The 17106-nt window shown below is 44.1% G+C and overlaps 1 protein-coding gene across 1 annotated transcript in view; it reads left to right on the top strand.

Annotated features, from left to right (window-relative positions):
* The window catches only part of mmel1 (membrane metallo-endopeptidase-like 1), a 121047-nt gene that overhangs the window by 78183 nt on the left and 25758 nt on the right, over positions 1 to 17106 (top strand). The window contains exons 13-16 of the mRNA XM_055659689.1: positions 6473 to 6601; positions 10018 to 10116; positions 13058 to 13141; positions 15842 to 15945. Of these exons, the coding sequence (XP_055515664.1) occupies positions 6473 to 6601; positions 10018 to 10116; positions 13058 to 13141; positions 15842 to 15945 (416 nt within the window). The remainder of the gene's footprint in view (positions 1 to 6472; positions 6602 to 10017; positions 10117 to 13057; positions 13142 to 15841; positions 15946 to 17106) is intronic.

The raw sequence follows: 17106 nt of genomic DNA, 5'->3' as shown, positions 1-17106 counted from the left end.
GCCAAAGCACCCTAGCCACCATTTGCGGTAAGTAGTGTTGTTCAACTTCAAGCTAAAGCACCCGCCACCATTTGCAGTAAGTAATGCCTTTCAACTTTAAGCCAAAGCACCCAAGCCACCATTTGCAGTAATTAGTGCCTTTCAACTTCAAGCCAAAGCACCCACGCCACCATTTGCAGTAAGTAGTGCCTTTCAACTTCAAGCCAAAGCACCCAAGCCACCATTTGCAGTAAGTAGTGCCTTTCAACTTCAAGCCAAAGCACCAAAGCCACCATCTGCAGTAAGTAGTGCCTATCAACTTCAAGCCAAAGCACCCAAGCCACCATTTGCAGTAAGTAGTGCCTTTCAACTTCATGCCACCATTTGCAGTAAGTAGTGCCTTTCAACTTTAAGCCAAAGCACCCAAGCCACCATCTGCAGTAAGTAGTGCCTTTCAACTTCAAGCCAAAGCACCAAAGCCACCATCTTCAGTAAGTAGTGCCTTTCAACTTTAAGCCAAAGCACCCAAGCCACTATCTGCAGTAAGTAGTGCCTTTCAACTTTAAGCCAAAGCACCCTAGCCACCATTTGCGGTAAGTAGTGTTGTTCAACTTCAAGCTAAAGCACCCGCCACCATTTGCAGTAAGTAATGCCTTTCAACTTCAAGCCAAAGCACCTAAGCCACCATTTGCAGTAAGTAGTGCCTTTCACCTTCAAGCCAAAGCACCCAAAAAAACATTTGCAGGCAGTGCCTTTTTACTGCAAACAAACCATATTTTCATTTTCAAACCACATTAAGGGGACTCACAGTTGTGTAGACATTTGTTCAGTGTTATTCAGAGCTCAGAGAGACATGATCCTTGGCTTCATCCATCTTGCAGAGACTGAGTGAGGCACACCACTTCCTGGTTTTATAGTCCCTGCCCCTCCCTCCAGCAGGGGCAAAAGAGAGAATAGTGATTTTTTTAAAAACATTAATATCTCTCTGATTTTCATCGATTGGAAAACTCCTCCATACCCGTAAGGCGGAGGGGGGCTCTGAGCGAGGTAGCCAAAAATGACGGCCGTAGGTGGCGGCGTTCTGTCGGAAATCGCAGCACAATGGGCCAAAAGCGGTCAAGATCAGACTTTAAGTAATATAGATATGCTCGCTTCCATTAATTCTCATCTTCACCCATCACTTTGCCTACACGTTCAACCCCACTTTAATGCATTTCTTCCTTTAATCCCATTGTTTCTCCCCCCTCCCACCCTTGCCACCAAAAACTCACCATTTTGTTTCCGTTCAAGTCGTTTATCTTAATTACAAGCTATAATACCAAGCACATCCCACGCAGTATTGTCGCCCATAACTCCACTAAACAAGGATTCATTATTTTCTGCCTTTGACAGATCCATTCTTATCCATTCTCTGTCTGCTATAAATAAGTTCTGTGATGTTTAACTGGAAGGCATTCGGGATGAATTGTATTAAATGCCTGTTTAACGCTACAAGATCTGATGATTTTCAAAGCCAAACTATGCTGTCAGCCATGGTGAAAGACTTATTTGTGATACTGTTGTATAATGCATTTAACTGATTTAACTGCTGGGACTACTCAACTCACCCATTTTCATACCGGTATCCTGAGCCCAAGCAACCTACTCTCTCTGGAAAGCCGGAGGCTACAGGAAGATCTGATGGCAGAAGCAGATACAATGATGAGAGGTATAGATAGGGTAGACAGTCAGAACCTTTTTCCAAGGATGGAAAAATTAAATATTAGAGGGCATAGCTTTAACCTGTTCAGTGCCACTGCCGAGTACACTTGGGTCATGGGCAATATTGTAAAAGAAAACTTGACAGTGAACAGGTTAAGGTGTGTGTGTGACAAAGCTTAAAAGAGATGTGCAGAGCAAGTTTTTTTTACATGGCGAGTGACTGGAACATGCTGCCAGGGGAGGTGGTGGAGGCTGAACAATAAAGGCATTTTAGAGATTTTTCAATGGGCATATGGATATGTAGGGAATGGAGCGATATGGATTATGTGCAGGCAGATGGTCTTGGCATCAGCATGGACATTGTGGGCCAAAGAGCCTGTTCTTGTGCTGTACTGGTCCATGTTCACTTCTGGTTCTCACTACTTTACAGGCGAATGACCAGTTTGGTCTCCATTTCTACTTTATCACCAAAATTAACAAAGCCTAGTTGCAGAATTCCATTGTGAGTTGCTGAGTATTTGCTATCGGAGGGACTGGAACAATCTGCACAGTTTTAGTTTAGTTTAGAAAGGTGGCCCTTCGGCCCACCGAGTCCGCACTAACCAGCGACCCCCCGTGCATTAACACTATCCTATACACACTTGAGACAATTTTTTACATGTATACCAAGTCAATTAACCTTCATCTTTGGAGTGTGGGATGGAACCCAAGATCTCGGAGAAAACCCACGCAGCTCAAGGGGAGAACGTACAAACGTACAATTATTGGAGGATAGTAACGAGGGGGATCAGTGAAGGCAGTGCCTTTAATGCGATTGTCATGGATTTTAACAAGGCCTTTGTTAAGATCATAGATAGCAGGTCGCTGAAAATGAACAAGGGGATCCAAGGAAGTGACAAACCGATGCAAGGCCACATTATTAGTAGGAAGCAATGTGTAATGGGTGTATCCATATGGTCGTGAGAGGTCTCCTATGGTTGTGAAGGTCTCCAAAGAGTCGTAGCGTCTTTCTGGTCGCCGCTGAATTATCAACATGTCGAAAATTTTGGCGACATATCACGGGTGCCGGCAGTCACCTGTAAAGGTCGCGTAAGTGGGACAGGCCCTTAACACAATAAAAAATGCGATAGATCAGACACTATTTTGTATAGTTTTGTGATACAGCGTAGAAATAGGCCTTTCAGCCCATCGAATCCATGTTGACCATCTAGTTCTATGTTATCTATATTATGTGAGGCAAGGGAAACAAGTAGAGTAGCTATGGAAACTATGAGATTCAAAGAAGAGGAAGTACTGACACTTTTGAGAAATATAAAAGTGAATAAGTCTCCAGGTCCGGACAGGATATTCCCTAGGACATTGAGGGACGTTAGTGTAGAAATAGCAGGGGCTATGGCAGAAATATTTCAAGTGTCATTAGAAACGGGAATAGTGCCGGGGGATTGGCGTATTGCGCATGTTGTTCCATTGTTTAAAAAAGGGTCTAAGAGTAAACCTAGCAATTATAGACCTGTTAGTTTGACATCAGTGGTGGGCAAATTAATGGAAAGAATACTTAGAGATAATATATATAAGCATCTGGATAAACAGGGTCTGATTAGGAACAGTCAACATGGACTTGTGCCTGGAAGGTCATGTTTGACTAATCTTCTTGAATTTTTTGAAGATGTTACTCGGGAAATTGATGAGGGTAAAGCAGTGGATGTTGTGTAAATGGACTTCAGTAAGGCCTTTGACAAGGTTCCTCATGGAAGGTTGGTTAAGAAGGTTCAATGGTTGGGTATTAATGGTGGAGTAGCAAGATGGATTCAACAGTGGCTGAATGGGAGATGCCAGAGAGTAATGGTGGATGGTTGTTTATCAGGTTGGAGGCCAGTGACAAGTGAGGTGCCACAGGGATCTGTGTTGGGTCCACTGTTGTTTGTCATGTACATCAATGATCTGGATGATGGTGTGGTAAATTGGATTAGTAAGTATGCAGATGTTACTAAGATAGGTGGGGTTGTGGGTAATGAAGTAGAGTTTCAAAGTCTACAGAGAGATTTATGCCAGTTGGCAGAGTGGGCTGAAAGATGGCAGATGGAGTTTAATGCTGATAAATGTGAGGTGCTACATCTTGGCAGGCCAAATCAAAATAGGACGTACATGGTAAATGGTAGGGAATTCAAGAATGTAGATGAACAGAGGGATCTGGGAAGATCTGTGCACTGTTCCCTGAAAGTGGAATGTCATGTAGATAGGATGGTAAAGAAAGCTTTTGGTGTGCTGGCCTTTATAAATCAGAGCATTGAGTATAGAAGTTGGGATGTAATGTTAAAATTGTACAAGGCATTGGTGAGGCCAATTCTGGAGTATGGTGTACAATTTTGGTCGCCTAATTATAGGAAGGATGTCAACAGAATAGAGAGAGTACAGAGGAGATTTACTAGAATGTTGCCTGGGTTTCAGCAACTAAGTTACAGAGAAAGGTTGAACAAGTTAGGGCTTTATTCTTTGGAGCACAGAAGGTTAAGGGAGGACTTGATAGAGGTTTTTTAAATGATGAGAGGGATAGACAGAGTTGACGTGGAAAAGCTTTTCCCACTGAGAGTAGGGAAGATTCAAACAAGGGGACATGACATGAGAATTAAGGAACTGAAGTTTAGGGGTAACATGAGGGGGAACTTCTTTACTCAGAGAGTGGTGACTGTCTGGAATGAGCTTCCAGTGAAGGTGGTGGAGGCAGGTTCGTTTTTATCATTTAAAAATAAATTGGATAGTTATATGGACGGGAAGGGAATGGAAGGTTATGGTCTGAGCGCAGGTATATGGGACTAGGGGAGAATATGTGTTCAGCACGGACTAGAAGGGTCGAGATGGCCTGTTTCCGTGCTGTAATTGTTATATGGTTATATGGTTATATCTCACTTTCTCACCCACTTCCTACGCACTGGAGGTTATTTACAGAGGCCAATTAACCTACAGACCAACGCGTCTTTATGACGTGGGAGGAAACTGGAGTATCCAGAGGAAACCCATATGTCACAGGGAGAACATGCAAACTCCACACAGGGTCGAACTTGGGCCTCCTGCGCTGTATGATTGTATGATGGAAGACGTGCTAGATTTTGGCCTCAATCCTTTGTCAAATCAGACTAGTAGAAGCTGCTGCTGGAATCAGTTACATGATCATGCCCTGTTGAGTCAGTAGGTATTAAGTTATAACTAAGGGATTTTACAAGTGTATATCCTGTGTATATCCTGTAGCCTCTGCAGACGTTTGCGCATTATGTCTTCAATTAAGATATGAATGAGGAGATGAAAGGCCATTGTTAAGCCTGGAGCAAAGAACTTTGGCCCATTATCATCTTCCTATTTGCATGGTCTCAGACACCAGAGTATGTTGTCAAACAGCTTGTGTAAGCTGATGAGTTTATACCTCAAAGCAAGATGGAAAATCCAGTGAGTTGAACATGCAGTTTATTGTGACTCTGTAAACACAAAGCCGCCTGTGGCAGGCGGTGCCTGGGAGCTATGTTTCCATAAGTGGTTGCTCAGTTTGATCTGCTGCACTTTCAGCAGCATAAGCAGCAGTCCCCTCCAGCATCTGACACTCTTGCATCTTATCTTTTCCTTTCTGTATCTTCTTTTCTCGGTCTAATTTGATTCCCTTACACCATTTTCTCTCTCCTTCATTCCTGTTTCCTTCTCTAGCCCATTGTGTACCAAGGTCTCAGTCGACTCGCTGCCCTCTTTAGCAAACAGCATGGTATATAATGTGCTGGTCAATGTTGCTTTGACCTAAAGGATGAAGGAAAAAGATTCCAAGGCATCAGAAGCGATGATGAGTGTTAGCTCTAGCACATTCAAGCTCTATACATTGAGAAAATGCTGGAAATACTCAGAAGGTCAGAAGCAACCACTGACTCAAAACATTGGTGTTTAAAAAGGAACTGCAGATACTGGAAAATCGAGGTAGACAAAAATGCTGGAGAAACTCAGCGGGTGCAGCAGCATCTATGCAACGAAGGAAATAGACAACGTTTCGGGCCAAAACCCTTCTTCAGTCTCAAAACATTGGTATTGTTTCTCTTTTGACCTGTTGAGTATTTCCAGCATAGTCTGTTTTTGAATTAGTTTTTCAGCATCTAGTTTTTTTTTAATTTTCATATTCGAGTTTATTGCTTTTATAAAGGTTTTTATGTCCACATTTTCTATTTTGAATTACAATTCAATGTTTCCTTTCCAAATTTGATTTTCAGTTATCATGTGGCTTGATCACATGGTGACTCCGTGGAGTAAGATACAGAAGCAATCTGTGACTTTGTCATAGCTGCATCCTATCTTGTTTACCTATCCTGTGACGCTAAATGCTGCTGTGTCATTGATTGTACCTCCTAGGAATAGCAACAGGAATGCCTCACATATGCAAATGATAAATGTACTGTACTTCAGAAGGATTTGATTTGAATTGGATTGAAAGATACAGCATGGAAACAGACATCTCCATTTACATTCACGTTTACTGTTCGCTAGAACCAAGTTAGATAATATTGCCTCTCTAATCATAAGGTCATAAGGAATAATAGAATTAGGCCATTCGGCCCATCAAGTATCCTCTGCCATTCAATCATGGCTGATCTATCTCTCCCTCCTGAACCCATTCTCCTGTCTTCTCCCCGTAACCTCTGACACCTGTACTAATGTTTTATGTTCATAGATTTATGTTACAGCTGATACCATTGAATTGTTTCAAGACATCACGCAAAATACGGTGATCAACAGTTACATTCTTCTTAATTCACTACCGCAGGCGTTGTATGGTACCAGCGTGGAAGAGGCACGGTGGCGAGAATGTGCCAGCTACATCAATGGCAACATGGAAAATGCTGTGGGAGCCCTTTATGTCAGGGAGGCATTTGCTGGCGAGAGTAAGAGAATGGTATGTATTTGTACTGGTTTATGACTGCCATGTGTACAGAGATACAGTGACAAGCTTGGTATGAAGGCTATCCAGGCAGATCATGACACTCAAGAGTACAACTGGTAGAGCAAAGGAGGAAATTAACAGAGTGCAGAATCTAGTGTTACAGCTGCAGATAATCTTCTGCCCAACGAGAGAGGTGTGAGTGAGTGTTGGCTGCTTTCCCGAGGCAGCAGGGTCTAGAAGGAGTCAATGGTGAGGAGGCCATTGTTTGATGCACTGGGCTGCATGCACATCTCCCTGCAGTTTCTTGTGGTCTTGTGGTTGTTCCCAAACCAAGCCGTGATGCAACCCAGCGTCTATGGTGCATCTGTAGATGTTGGTAAGAGTCATTGGGGACATGAAGAATATCCTCAGTCATCCTAGAAAGAAAAGGTGTCCGTGTACTTTCTTGGTTGTATAATCGTTGTGAATGGACCAGGTCAAATTGTTAGTGATATTTACACCTAGGGACTTGCAGGTGGTGCAGCATCAACAATTTGTGTACAGAGTAGTGGAGATGAAGTTCTTCACTGCAAGCAAATAGAAATACATCCCATTTGTATATTACTTATAATTGTGTTGGTTAAGGGGCCTTATGTTGGTTAGAACATTGGGAAAACTCCCTGCATCTCTTCAGATACTGTTGAGTTAGAGCCACGGAAACAGAACCTACAGCCCACTCTGTCCATACTGGCCTTTTACACATCTATACATATCCCATATTCTTGCAGTCAGCCCATTGCCATCTATTCCATGGTCACAAATAGTTCTAACACATCAAATGCTCATAAAGCATTTTAGTCAAGTTTAGAGATACAGTGGAGAAACTGGCCCTTCGGCCCACCGAGTCTGTCCCGACCAGAGATCCCTGCACACTAACACTATCCTACACACACTAGGGACAATTTACAATTATAGCAAGCCAATTAGCCTGAACACTTTTAGAGTGTGGGAGGAAACCAGAGCTCCTGTAGAAAACCCACGCAGGTCACGGGGAGAACGTATAGACTCCGTATATCCCATAGCTAGGATTGAACCTAGATCTCTGGCACTGTGAGGCAATAACTCTACTGCTGGGCCACCGTGCCACCTTCTCATCTTCAATGTTATACGAGTACTTGCTGCCACCACCACAACCTCAGGCAGCGCAGTCAAGATCTCAGACACTACGCCACCCAGCCATACATCTTCATTCCCTGACCATTCATCCACATTGCTCAAAAATAAACAGGGCAGTCATGTAAGATAAAAACAAAAAGTGCTGGAACCATTCAGCTGGTCAAGCATCATCACTGGAAAGAGAAACAGGGTTAAGGGCCTGTCCTACTTAGGCAATTTTTTCAGGGACTGTCACAATTGTAGCAGGTCGCCAAAAGGGCAGCGACTGCCCCCCCCTCCCCACCTATGACAATGTCCACGACAACCTACCACCACACAGGCGACAACCTACGTCCACCTACGACAAACTATGACAAGCAATGACCTTGTCGGCGACAACTGAAGACAATTTGAACATTTCAAAATCCAACGGCGACAAGAGAACAATTACGACACTTGAGGAGGCAACTCGCGACAATACAGGCCTCACCCCGTGTCACCCCGCGACCATGTTGCCGAAAAAATCACCTAAGTGGGACAGGCCCTTTAATGCTTCAGATTTGACTCCTTTAGATCGTACCTTTAGAAAGGCGATGTGGAGGAATTTCTTTAGTTGGAGGGTGGTGAATCTGTGCAATTCATTGCCACAGATGGCTTTTGAGGCCAGGTGAATGGATATTATTAAGGCAGAGATTGACAGACTCTTGATTAGTCCGGGTGTCAGGAGTTATTGGGGAGAAGGCAGGAGAATGGGGTTTAGAGAGAACATTAGATCAGCCATGATTGAATGGCAGGATAGACTTGATGGGCCGAATGGCCTAATTATCTCCTAGTACTTATGAACTCTGCTGTCAGCCCTCCATGATACCATTTCTCTAAAGGATGGCATTTCCAGCAGTGCTGCCCTCTCACAGTGCTGCAATGAACCTCCTGTTCACATGTAACTCGCAGAGTAAATAAGCAGCGTAAATACAGCAATGAAAAACATAACAACATGTACAGCCTGCAGACTAGTGCGAGATTGTAGTGCAAACCTCAAGCAGTACAGAAAAGAGTGCAATAACGGAATAACTGAACGAGGTGGAGTTAAGAGTGGCAGTACGCAGCACCACCTCTAGGAAGGAGGGTGATTGATTCTAGAGTCCATAGCAGTGAGGAAGAAGCTGCCTTAAGCTTTGGCTTCCAGGCTTCCAAGCACCTCTACTCCCTGAAAATAGAAGAGAGAAAAGGGAATGGCCAGGGGAGCAGTTATCCTTGGCGGGCGGTACCTATTTGACCCCATCGTGAGGATGGAGTGAATGGGAGGAAGTGATGAGCTGTGATGGACTAGGCTGTGGTCACCACTCTCTGCAGGGTCAGGTGGTCAAGAGCAGAGCAGTTGCCACACCAGGCTGAGACACATCGTGTCAGAATATTTTCAATAGAGAATCTGTAGTTATTTGAGAGAAACCACCCACACTGAATAGTCTCAGTAAGTAAATACGCTGATGCACTTTCTTGATCACTGTGCAGGGACCAGGTTAGGTTGTTGATGATATGAGAATCCTAAGAAGTTGATGACAGATAACTTGAGGGTTGTGTTCACCCCTTCACTTCACTTTCTTCACTTCACCTGCTCTTTCATCCTGCTTCTGTTGGGTGGTGCCGTTAGTGCCTGGGTAATGCCTCCAGTGCCTTTAAGGTCAGTCGGAGGGGTCCCCGGGACACAGAGATGGCCGGGCAAGGAAAGGAATGTTGTATCGTGGGCCAATCCGAAGGCGACGGAGGAAGGGCCTTCAATAGCCTGGAGTTTACTGGGATCAAGGGAACTGCTCCAGCAGACTGAGCATGTGATGGACCGGACTTTGGAAATGGTGCCAATACATGGTGGTGCCCGAATGTGTAAATATGCAAAAAAGAATTTCACTCTGCAGTTGTAAATGTGAAAAATAAAGCACCTTTGAACCATAATGCCAAGGGCTATGTTGGTGACCTGACACCATCTCTTTGCTGTACTTTGCGTCATTGTTGTTTTTCTGGCCAAAACCTTTGGTATCACCATTCTGACCCACAGGTGCCAATCAGTTCCAGATTACAGTTAAACAGCTATTTGATATAAGATATGATAAATGTCAGCGGTTATGGGGAGAAGTCAGGGCAATGGAGTTAGTAAAGAGAGATAGATCAGCCATGATTGAATGGTGAAGTAGACTTGACTAATTCTGATCCTATCACTTATGACCTTATAATTATTGTCTCATAGATTGTGTTGTCTATTATTGGCATCTTTTATTGAATACATTTCCCATCTTCAGGTGAAGGATTTAATTGATAAAATCCGAGAAGTGTTCATTGAAACTTTGGACGAATTAGAATGGATGGATCCAGCTTCGAAGCAGAAAGCACAAGAAAAGGTCAGTGTCTGCTCACTGTGTTTAGTTTACAGCTGTAACTCCTGACAAAAGCTGAAGGTTATTGGGCATGTGGTATAAATTCAGAAGAATGTTCCATTCAGTGAGATAGTGGATAGATTTGTGCTGGTTCCAGGACGATGCTTGCTCAAGGCTTTATTTTTTTTCTTTACATTTATTGATAGGGGGGAAAAAAAGCAGATTCCTGAGGCCATGTAATGGATTGTTTAATAACTGCACACGTGCTATTGTGGAGAAGGATGGTCCCTGAATAACCCTGCATTAGATAATCACAACTAGGGCAACCGATGCAAAAAGTGACAATGGAAAAATTGAGAAAAATCAACCAGGATGATCTATTTTTCTCTGATTTTCATTATTCTACTCTTAGAGGCATCCAACCACGAGGATCTTCAACTTTTCAGCCAATTAAGCCCTCGGAGAGTGAGATACATTAAGACCATAAGACATAGGGGCAGAATTAAGCCATTCGGCCCATCTAGCCGACTCCGCCATTCAATCATGGCTGAACTATCTTTCCCTCAATCCCATCTCTTGCTTTCTCCCCATAAACTTTTATGCCCTCACTAATTAAAAACATCAATATCTGCTTTAAAAATACCCAATATATTGGCCTCCACAGCCGCCGTAATGAATCCCACAGATTCACCTCCCTCTGGCTAAATAAATTCCTCCTCATCTCCATTCTAAACGTACATCCATTTATTCTGAGGTTGTGCCCTCTGGGTCTGGACTCTCCCATTGCTGTAAACATCCTTTCCATGTCCACTCTATCTCAGCCTTTCATTATGAGATTTCCCCCTCATCCTTCGAAACTCCAGCGGTCATGTGCCGAGAGCCATCAAATACTTCCATTTGTTAAACCAATCATCCCCGGGATCATTCTCGTAAACCTCCTCTGGACCCGATCTGATGCCAGCACATCCTACCTCAGATATGGGGCCCAAAACTGTTCAAAATATTCCTAATATGACTTTACCATTGCCTCACAAAATCTCAGCATTACATCCTTGCTCTTATATTTGAGTCCTCTGGAAAGGAAATACATTTGCCTTCCTTGCTAGTTACTCCAGAAGCTCCTCCTATTGCTGCTCCACCGTCATTCCTGTTAGGGTCCCTTTTCAATTACCTTTAGTCAGCTCTTACCCAATGTTGTTACCTTAAAGGGCCTGTCCCACGAGCATGCGACTGCATGCGGCGAGCGCGACCAAACCGGAAGCGGGGGCCGCGCGAGGTCGAGTGATCCCGTACGAGTTGACGTGAAGTTCGAGCGAAGTCCGCGGGAAGTTCGCGCTATGCGTACGCCGTCAAGACGCTGTGCACGCATGTCGAGGCGGTGCGTACGGCCTCAATGCGGCTGCGGGCCGGCAGGCCATTGCCGCGCGGAATTTTTGGACAGTGTCAGTTTTTCGGAGCCCCGCGCGGTGTCGGGATCAGCTCCACACAACTCCATACGGCTCTGGCAATCAAAGTGGGACCGGCCCCGCGAGGCCATACGGCTCAAGCGACCACGTTAGGTCACGCTTGCTGCATGCAGTTGCATGCCCGTGGGACAGGCCCTTTACTCAGCCTTAATACTGATACATCTGATTTCAGCTGCTCTCTCTCAAATCCATCATATGATCACTGCCTCCTTAAGCTCCCTAATCAAGTCTGGTTCATTGCACAAAACCAAATCCAGAATTGCCTTTTCCCTGGTGGCTCAACCACAAGCTGCTTTAAGTCAGCATCTCATAGGCAATCTACAAGTTCCTTCTCTTGGGATCAAGTGCCAACCTGATTTTCCCAGTCTATTAGTATATTGAAGTACCCCCGTGACTACAGCAACATTGTGCTATTCTTGAGTGAAGTGACTCACAGGCTAGATGCTGCCTCACCCGACGATTGCCCTGTAATTGTAGTGCTTCCCTTGAGGTGCATTGTGGGGGCTGGGTCTGAAGAGAGAGCTTGTGCACCACATCAGGACCAGCAGGTCAGGACAAGGCTAAGATTAAGCAAACACCCAGAGGTGGAGTGTTGAATGTTGGTGAGGACCAGACCTGGGCAGCGTGTCCAGCAACCTGTACCAGGCCCTGGGGAAGTTGGCAACAAACTATCAGATCAGGGGCTGGAGAAGGTGAAGTGATGATTAGGTACTTGGGGAAAGGGGGCTAACATTTTGTAGGCATCTGATAACTTGTGGGTGGGAGAGTGGGTGGTGTAGATTAGCCGAATGGGAGAAGGTATATCAGAAGGATGTGCAGGTTACCTGCGGACCCAGCCTGACATGAAGCTGACATCATGATTGGTGGGAATGGTGAAGAGTAGACATTCCCAGGACAATGAGGACTAATTTGCCCAACAACATTCTGAAGGCGGGTTAGCCCAGGAGATGAGATCACAAATGCCAGTCTTTCATTTCACTGTAAGGAGAGTACATTTATCAAAGTGCTGGAGTAACTCAGCAGGTCAGGTAGCATCTCTGGAGAACATGGATAGGTGACGTTTCACAGAGTGCTGGAGTAACTTAGTGGGTCTGGCAACATCTCTGGAGAACATGGATAGATGACGCTTTGGGTTGGGACTGCTCCCCAGAGATGCTGTCTGACCCCGTTGAGTTACTCCAACATTTTGTATCTATCTTTCTTTGGTATAAACCAGCATCTGCCGTTCATTTTTAATACATTGAGTACATTTATCAACTGCGTAGTCACTGAAATGACTAACACCACACAAACAGATTGCTGGCACAACCCACATTCTACAGAACCATTCACCAGATGCCCCACCCAGGGGGCTGCTGAAGCTGATTTGCATCATCCCAGTCTCTGCACAGAACCTTTGGAAAAATCAATGGCGGGTATGAGAATGCAGGTGGGTAAAACAGTGACCAAAGCTCTTGCTAATTATTTTAAACATCTCTTTCTATTTATATGTCTCAAAGGCGATGGCAATAAAAGAGCAAATTGGATATCCAGACTATATACTGCAAGAGGACAATCCCAGTTTGGATCAGGAGTATGCTCACGTGAGTGATGATGGACCGACAGAGGATGTGACCTTGTGCGCTTTGCCCGGAACTATTCTTTAAGAAATCCAGGCAGATAAAATGGATGCGGAATTACTGTGGCCTGTTTAGTTTAGAGATACAGCGTGGAAACAGGCCCATATAACCATATAACAATTACAGCACGGAAACAGGCCATCTCGGCCCTACAAGTCCGTGCCGAACAATTATTTTCCCTTAGTCCCACCTGCCTGCACTCATACCATAACCCTCCATTCCCTTCTCATCCATATGCCTATCCAATTTATTTTTAAATGATACCAACGAACCTGCCTCCACCACTTCCACTGGAAGCTCATTCCACACCGCTACCACTCTCTGAGTAAAGAAATTCCACCTCATGTTACCCCTAAACTTCTGTCCCTTAATTCTGAAGTCATGTCCTCTTGTTTGAATCTTCCCTATTCTCAAAGGGAAAAGCTTGTCCACATCAGCTCTGTCTATCCCTCTCATCATTTTAAAGACCTCTATCAAGTCCCCCCTTAACCTTCTGCGCTCCACAGAATAAAGACCTAACTTATTCAACCTTTTTCTGTAACTTAGTTGTTGAAACCCAGGCAACATTCTAGTAAATCTCCTCTGTACTCTCTCTATTTTGTTGACATCCTTCCTATAATTGGGCGACCAAAATTGTACACCATTCTGCACTGACCAGCGACCCCTGCACAATAACACTACCCTACCCAACACACACTGGGGACATTTGTACCAAGCCAATTAACCTATAAGCCTGCGCGTCTTTGGAGTGTGGGAGGAAACCGAAGATCTCGGAGAAAACCCACGCAGGCCACGTGGAGAACGTACAAACTCTGTACAGACAAGCACCCCTAGTCAGGATCGTACCTGGGTCTCTGATGCTGCATGACAGTAACTCTACCTCAACGCCACCATGCCGCTGTAACAGACAATTGGTGAGGCAGCTAACAATATCTAAGATGATTCGCTGGAGCCCCCTTCACTGTCAGAGTCTATGTTCATTTGATTTCTAAGCCACACACTGTGATAACTACAATTTGGCCTGCCCCATCTCGTACATGCAACATGGAAAAGCAAGGAATGCAGATGCCCAGACACAGAAATAAGATAGTACCTGCCTCAACTATCTCCTCTGGCAGCTCGGCTCATACACCCACCACCCTTTGAGTGTAAAGGTTGCCCCTCTGGCTCCTTTGAAATGTTGTCCCTCTCACCTTGATTCTTCCACCTTGGGTAAAAGACTCTCTACATTCACCTTATCTAGTCCCCTCATGATTTTATACACTGCTCTAAGATCACCCCTCAGGCCTCCTGTACTTGAAGGAGTAAAATTAACCTACCCAACTCCTGGCTGCACACTCAATATCCTGACTGATGCAAGCTAATGTACCAACACACATTTTTATCATCTAACCTGTCAGGCAATTTTCAGGGATTGACACCACATTTGTTTTCATATATTTGCCCAGTTTCATTAATGTATTTGGGAGATTCATGTGTGTTTTGAAGCAGGGCAAGAGCATCAAAAGAGGGTGAAACGCAATGTCTAAGCCAGAGGAATTTGTAGAAAAAAAGGACACAAAGTGCCGGAGTAATTCAACGGTTCAGGCCACATCTCTGGAGAACATGGATAGGTGACATCTTGCATCAGAAACCTTCTTTACACTGATTGAGACACTTAATGTCTTTTTTTTGTACATGTCACCTGTCCATGTTCTCCAGAGATGCTGCCTGACTCGCTGAGTTGCTCCATTACTGGCATCTGCAGTTCCTTGTTTGGGCATTTGTAGACACAAGCCATATGTACGGGCCTCACCAGCAGCTCCATCAGGATCTGGGAATTGCTTGTTCAGTAACATTGCTTCACCGCCTTCAGATCTGGCCATTTTCTAGCAATTTGGTGAACAATCATTTTATTCTCCAACCCCTTTATAAAATAATCCTTTATTTAAAACAATTTCACTCCCTTATCTTTGTATTTCAATGTTATGGCAAATGAGTTTGTATCCTTCCATGTCAGTGGCATTTAGTGGTCTGATCCAACTGCATATAATAGACTTAGTCCATTGTTAGAAAAAACGATTTGAAATGGCAGAATTAAGTGATTATAACTAGAGAAGTAACGATGAGATATTTGTTTCATTCAGCTCATGAAAATTGTTACAACCATTATCAGAACAAATAGATTATCACTTTATTAAAATTAATCTAATAAATCCATTATCTTTTATAGGATGGGTTCCAAGGTTGTGGGGAATGTTTTACACTTTTTTAATCCCTGCCTTACCATGTTTCTGACCGGAGTGATCATTGTTTGTGTGTAGAAGTGATGGTCCATGGAGCATTATCAAGGTTACATTTCACTAACGCAGGCTTAAAGATCTCCACTATTCTCATGGTCTTTCAACAGATTCATGTTCATACTGAACAAAAATAGCAGCAAAAGTAGCAACACCATAGCAATAATACATGGTAGACAAAATTGCTGGAGAAACTCAGCGGGTGCAGCAGCATCTATGGAGCGAAGGAAATAGGCAAAGTTTCGGGCCGAAACCCTTGGGGTTTCATTACTGGCAGATGCCAGTAATGAAACCCACTGAGTTTCTTCAGCACTCTTGTCTACCTTCGATTTTCCAGCATCTGCAGTTCCTTCTTTAGCAATAATACATTTTCTACTTTATCCAGTTAAACTTCAGTGAAGGCAAATACTTTGAGAATATTCTTGAAAATCTGAAGGCTGGAGCACAAAAGGGTTTGAGGAGATTACGGGAACGTGTGGATCAAGATGTGTAAGTATGGAGCATGTAGTAGTCCTTACCCTCAGATCCCTCCACTTCTTTAACCCTTGCTTTCTCTGTAGCCTCCAACAGTCCTAAATATCCGTGATCTCCACACTCCTCCAAATATGGCCCTTTGTGCATTGCTCATTTTCCTTTGCTTTCCCCATGTTGCCAGAGCACAAATCACCAAGACCCAAGCTGTGAGATTCTCTCCCATGAGTTCAGTCACACTCTTCCTCTCTCTTCTCTCCTGGGATCCACATAGAGTCATGCAGCATAGAAACAGACCATTTGGCCGCCAGGTCCATGCCGACATATAAGTACCCATTAAATCTCATCCCACTTCTATCAATCCCATGTCTGAAGAAAGGTCTCGACTCGAAACGTCACCTATTCCTTTTCTCCAGAGATGCTGCCTATCCCGCTGAGATACTCCAGCTTTTTGTCTCCATCTTCGGTGTATACCAGCATCTGCAGTTCCTTCCTTCCCATTTCTATTCCTTGGTGATTTAAGTGCTCATTCATATACTTTTCAAGTATCTGCTTCCACCATTTTATCGGGTAGCTCATTCCATCTCGTTGACCATGCGTTAAATCATCTGTCAAAATGTGGAAGCTATCAATGCAAATCCAGCGTATTTCTCTGGGTACCCAGCCCCAGATTCCAGCACTCATGTTGGTCTTGGTCAGCATGGACCTTCCCCTTAGCCCGTGCCAGCTACGGCTGAAGTTGCTCTTTAGCATGCACTCCTCAAACAGGAGGGCAAGATTTGCAGACTTCCTACAACATCTGCCCACTGAGCCTGAACCAGTTTAAACATTGCAAGCATCACAGTCACCATCGGAAACATTAACTGCTCGGGCAAAGGTGTGAGAGTATGTTTTTTTTAAAACACCAAATGCTGTATTAACTCAGCGGGTCAGGCAACATCTCTGGAGAACATGGATAGGTAACATTTCAGGTCAGGACCCTTGTTCACACTTTTATTATTTAAGCTGTGTTCAATTATTTTAATTTTGTTTGTAATGAGTGACTGTGCTTTTAGTATTAAAATGTAATCGTTAACAATATATACATTTGTTTCCACTTGAGGCAATGTTTGTGAGTGTCACCCAGTGTGGACTATCCTAATTGCACTGACATCTCTGGCAGCTTGTGAGCATGGAAGT

This window comes from Leucoraja erinacea, chromosome 30 (assembly GCF_028641065.1).
Source record: "Leucoraja erinacea ecotype New England chromosome 30, Leri_hhj_1, whole genome shotgun sequence".
Classification (NCBI taxonomy): Eukaryota; Metazoa; Chordata; class Chondrichthyes; order Rajiformes; family Rajidae; genus Leucoraja; species Leucoraja erinaceus.
Note: the sequence above shows the minus strand (reverse complement) of the source record. Positions and strands in the feature narration are given on the sequence as shown.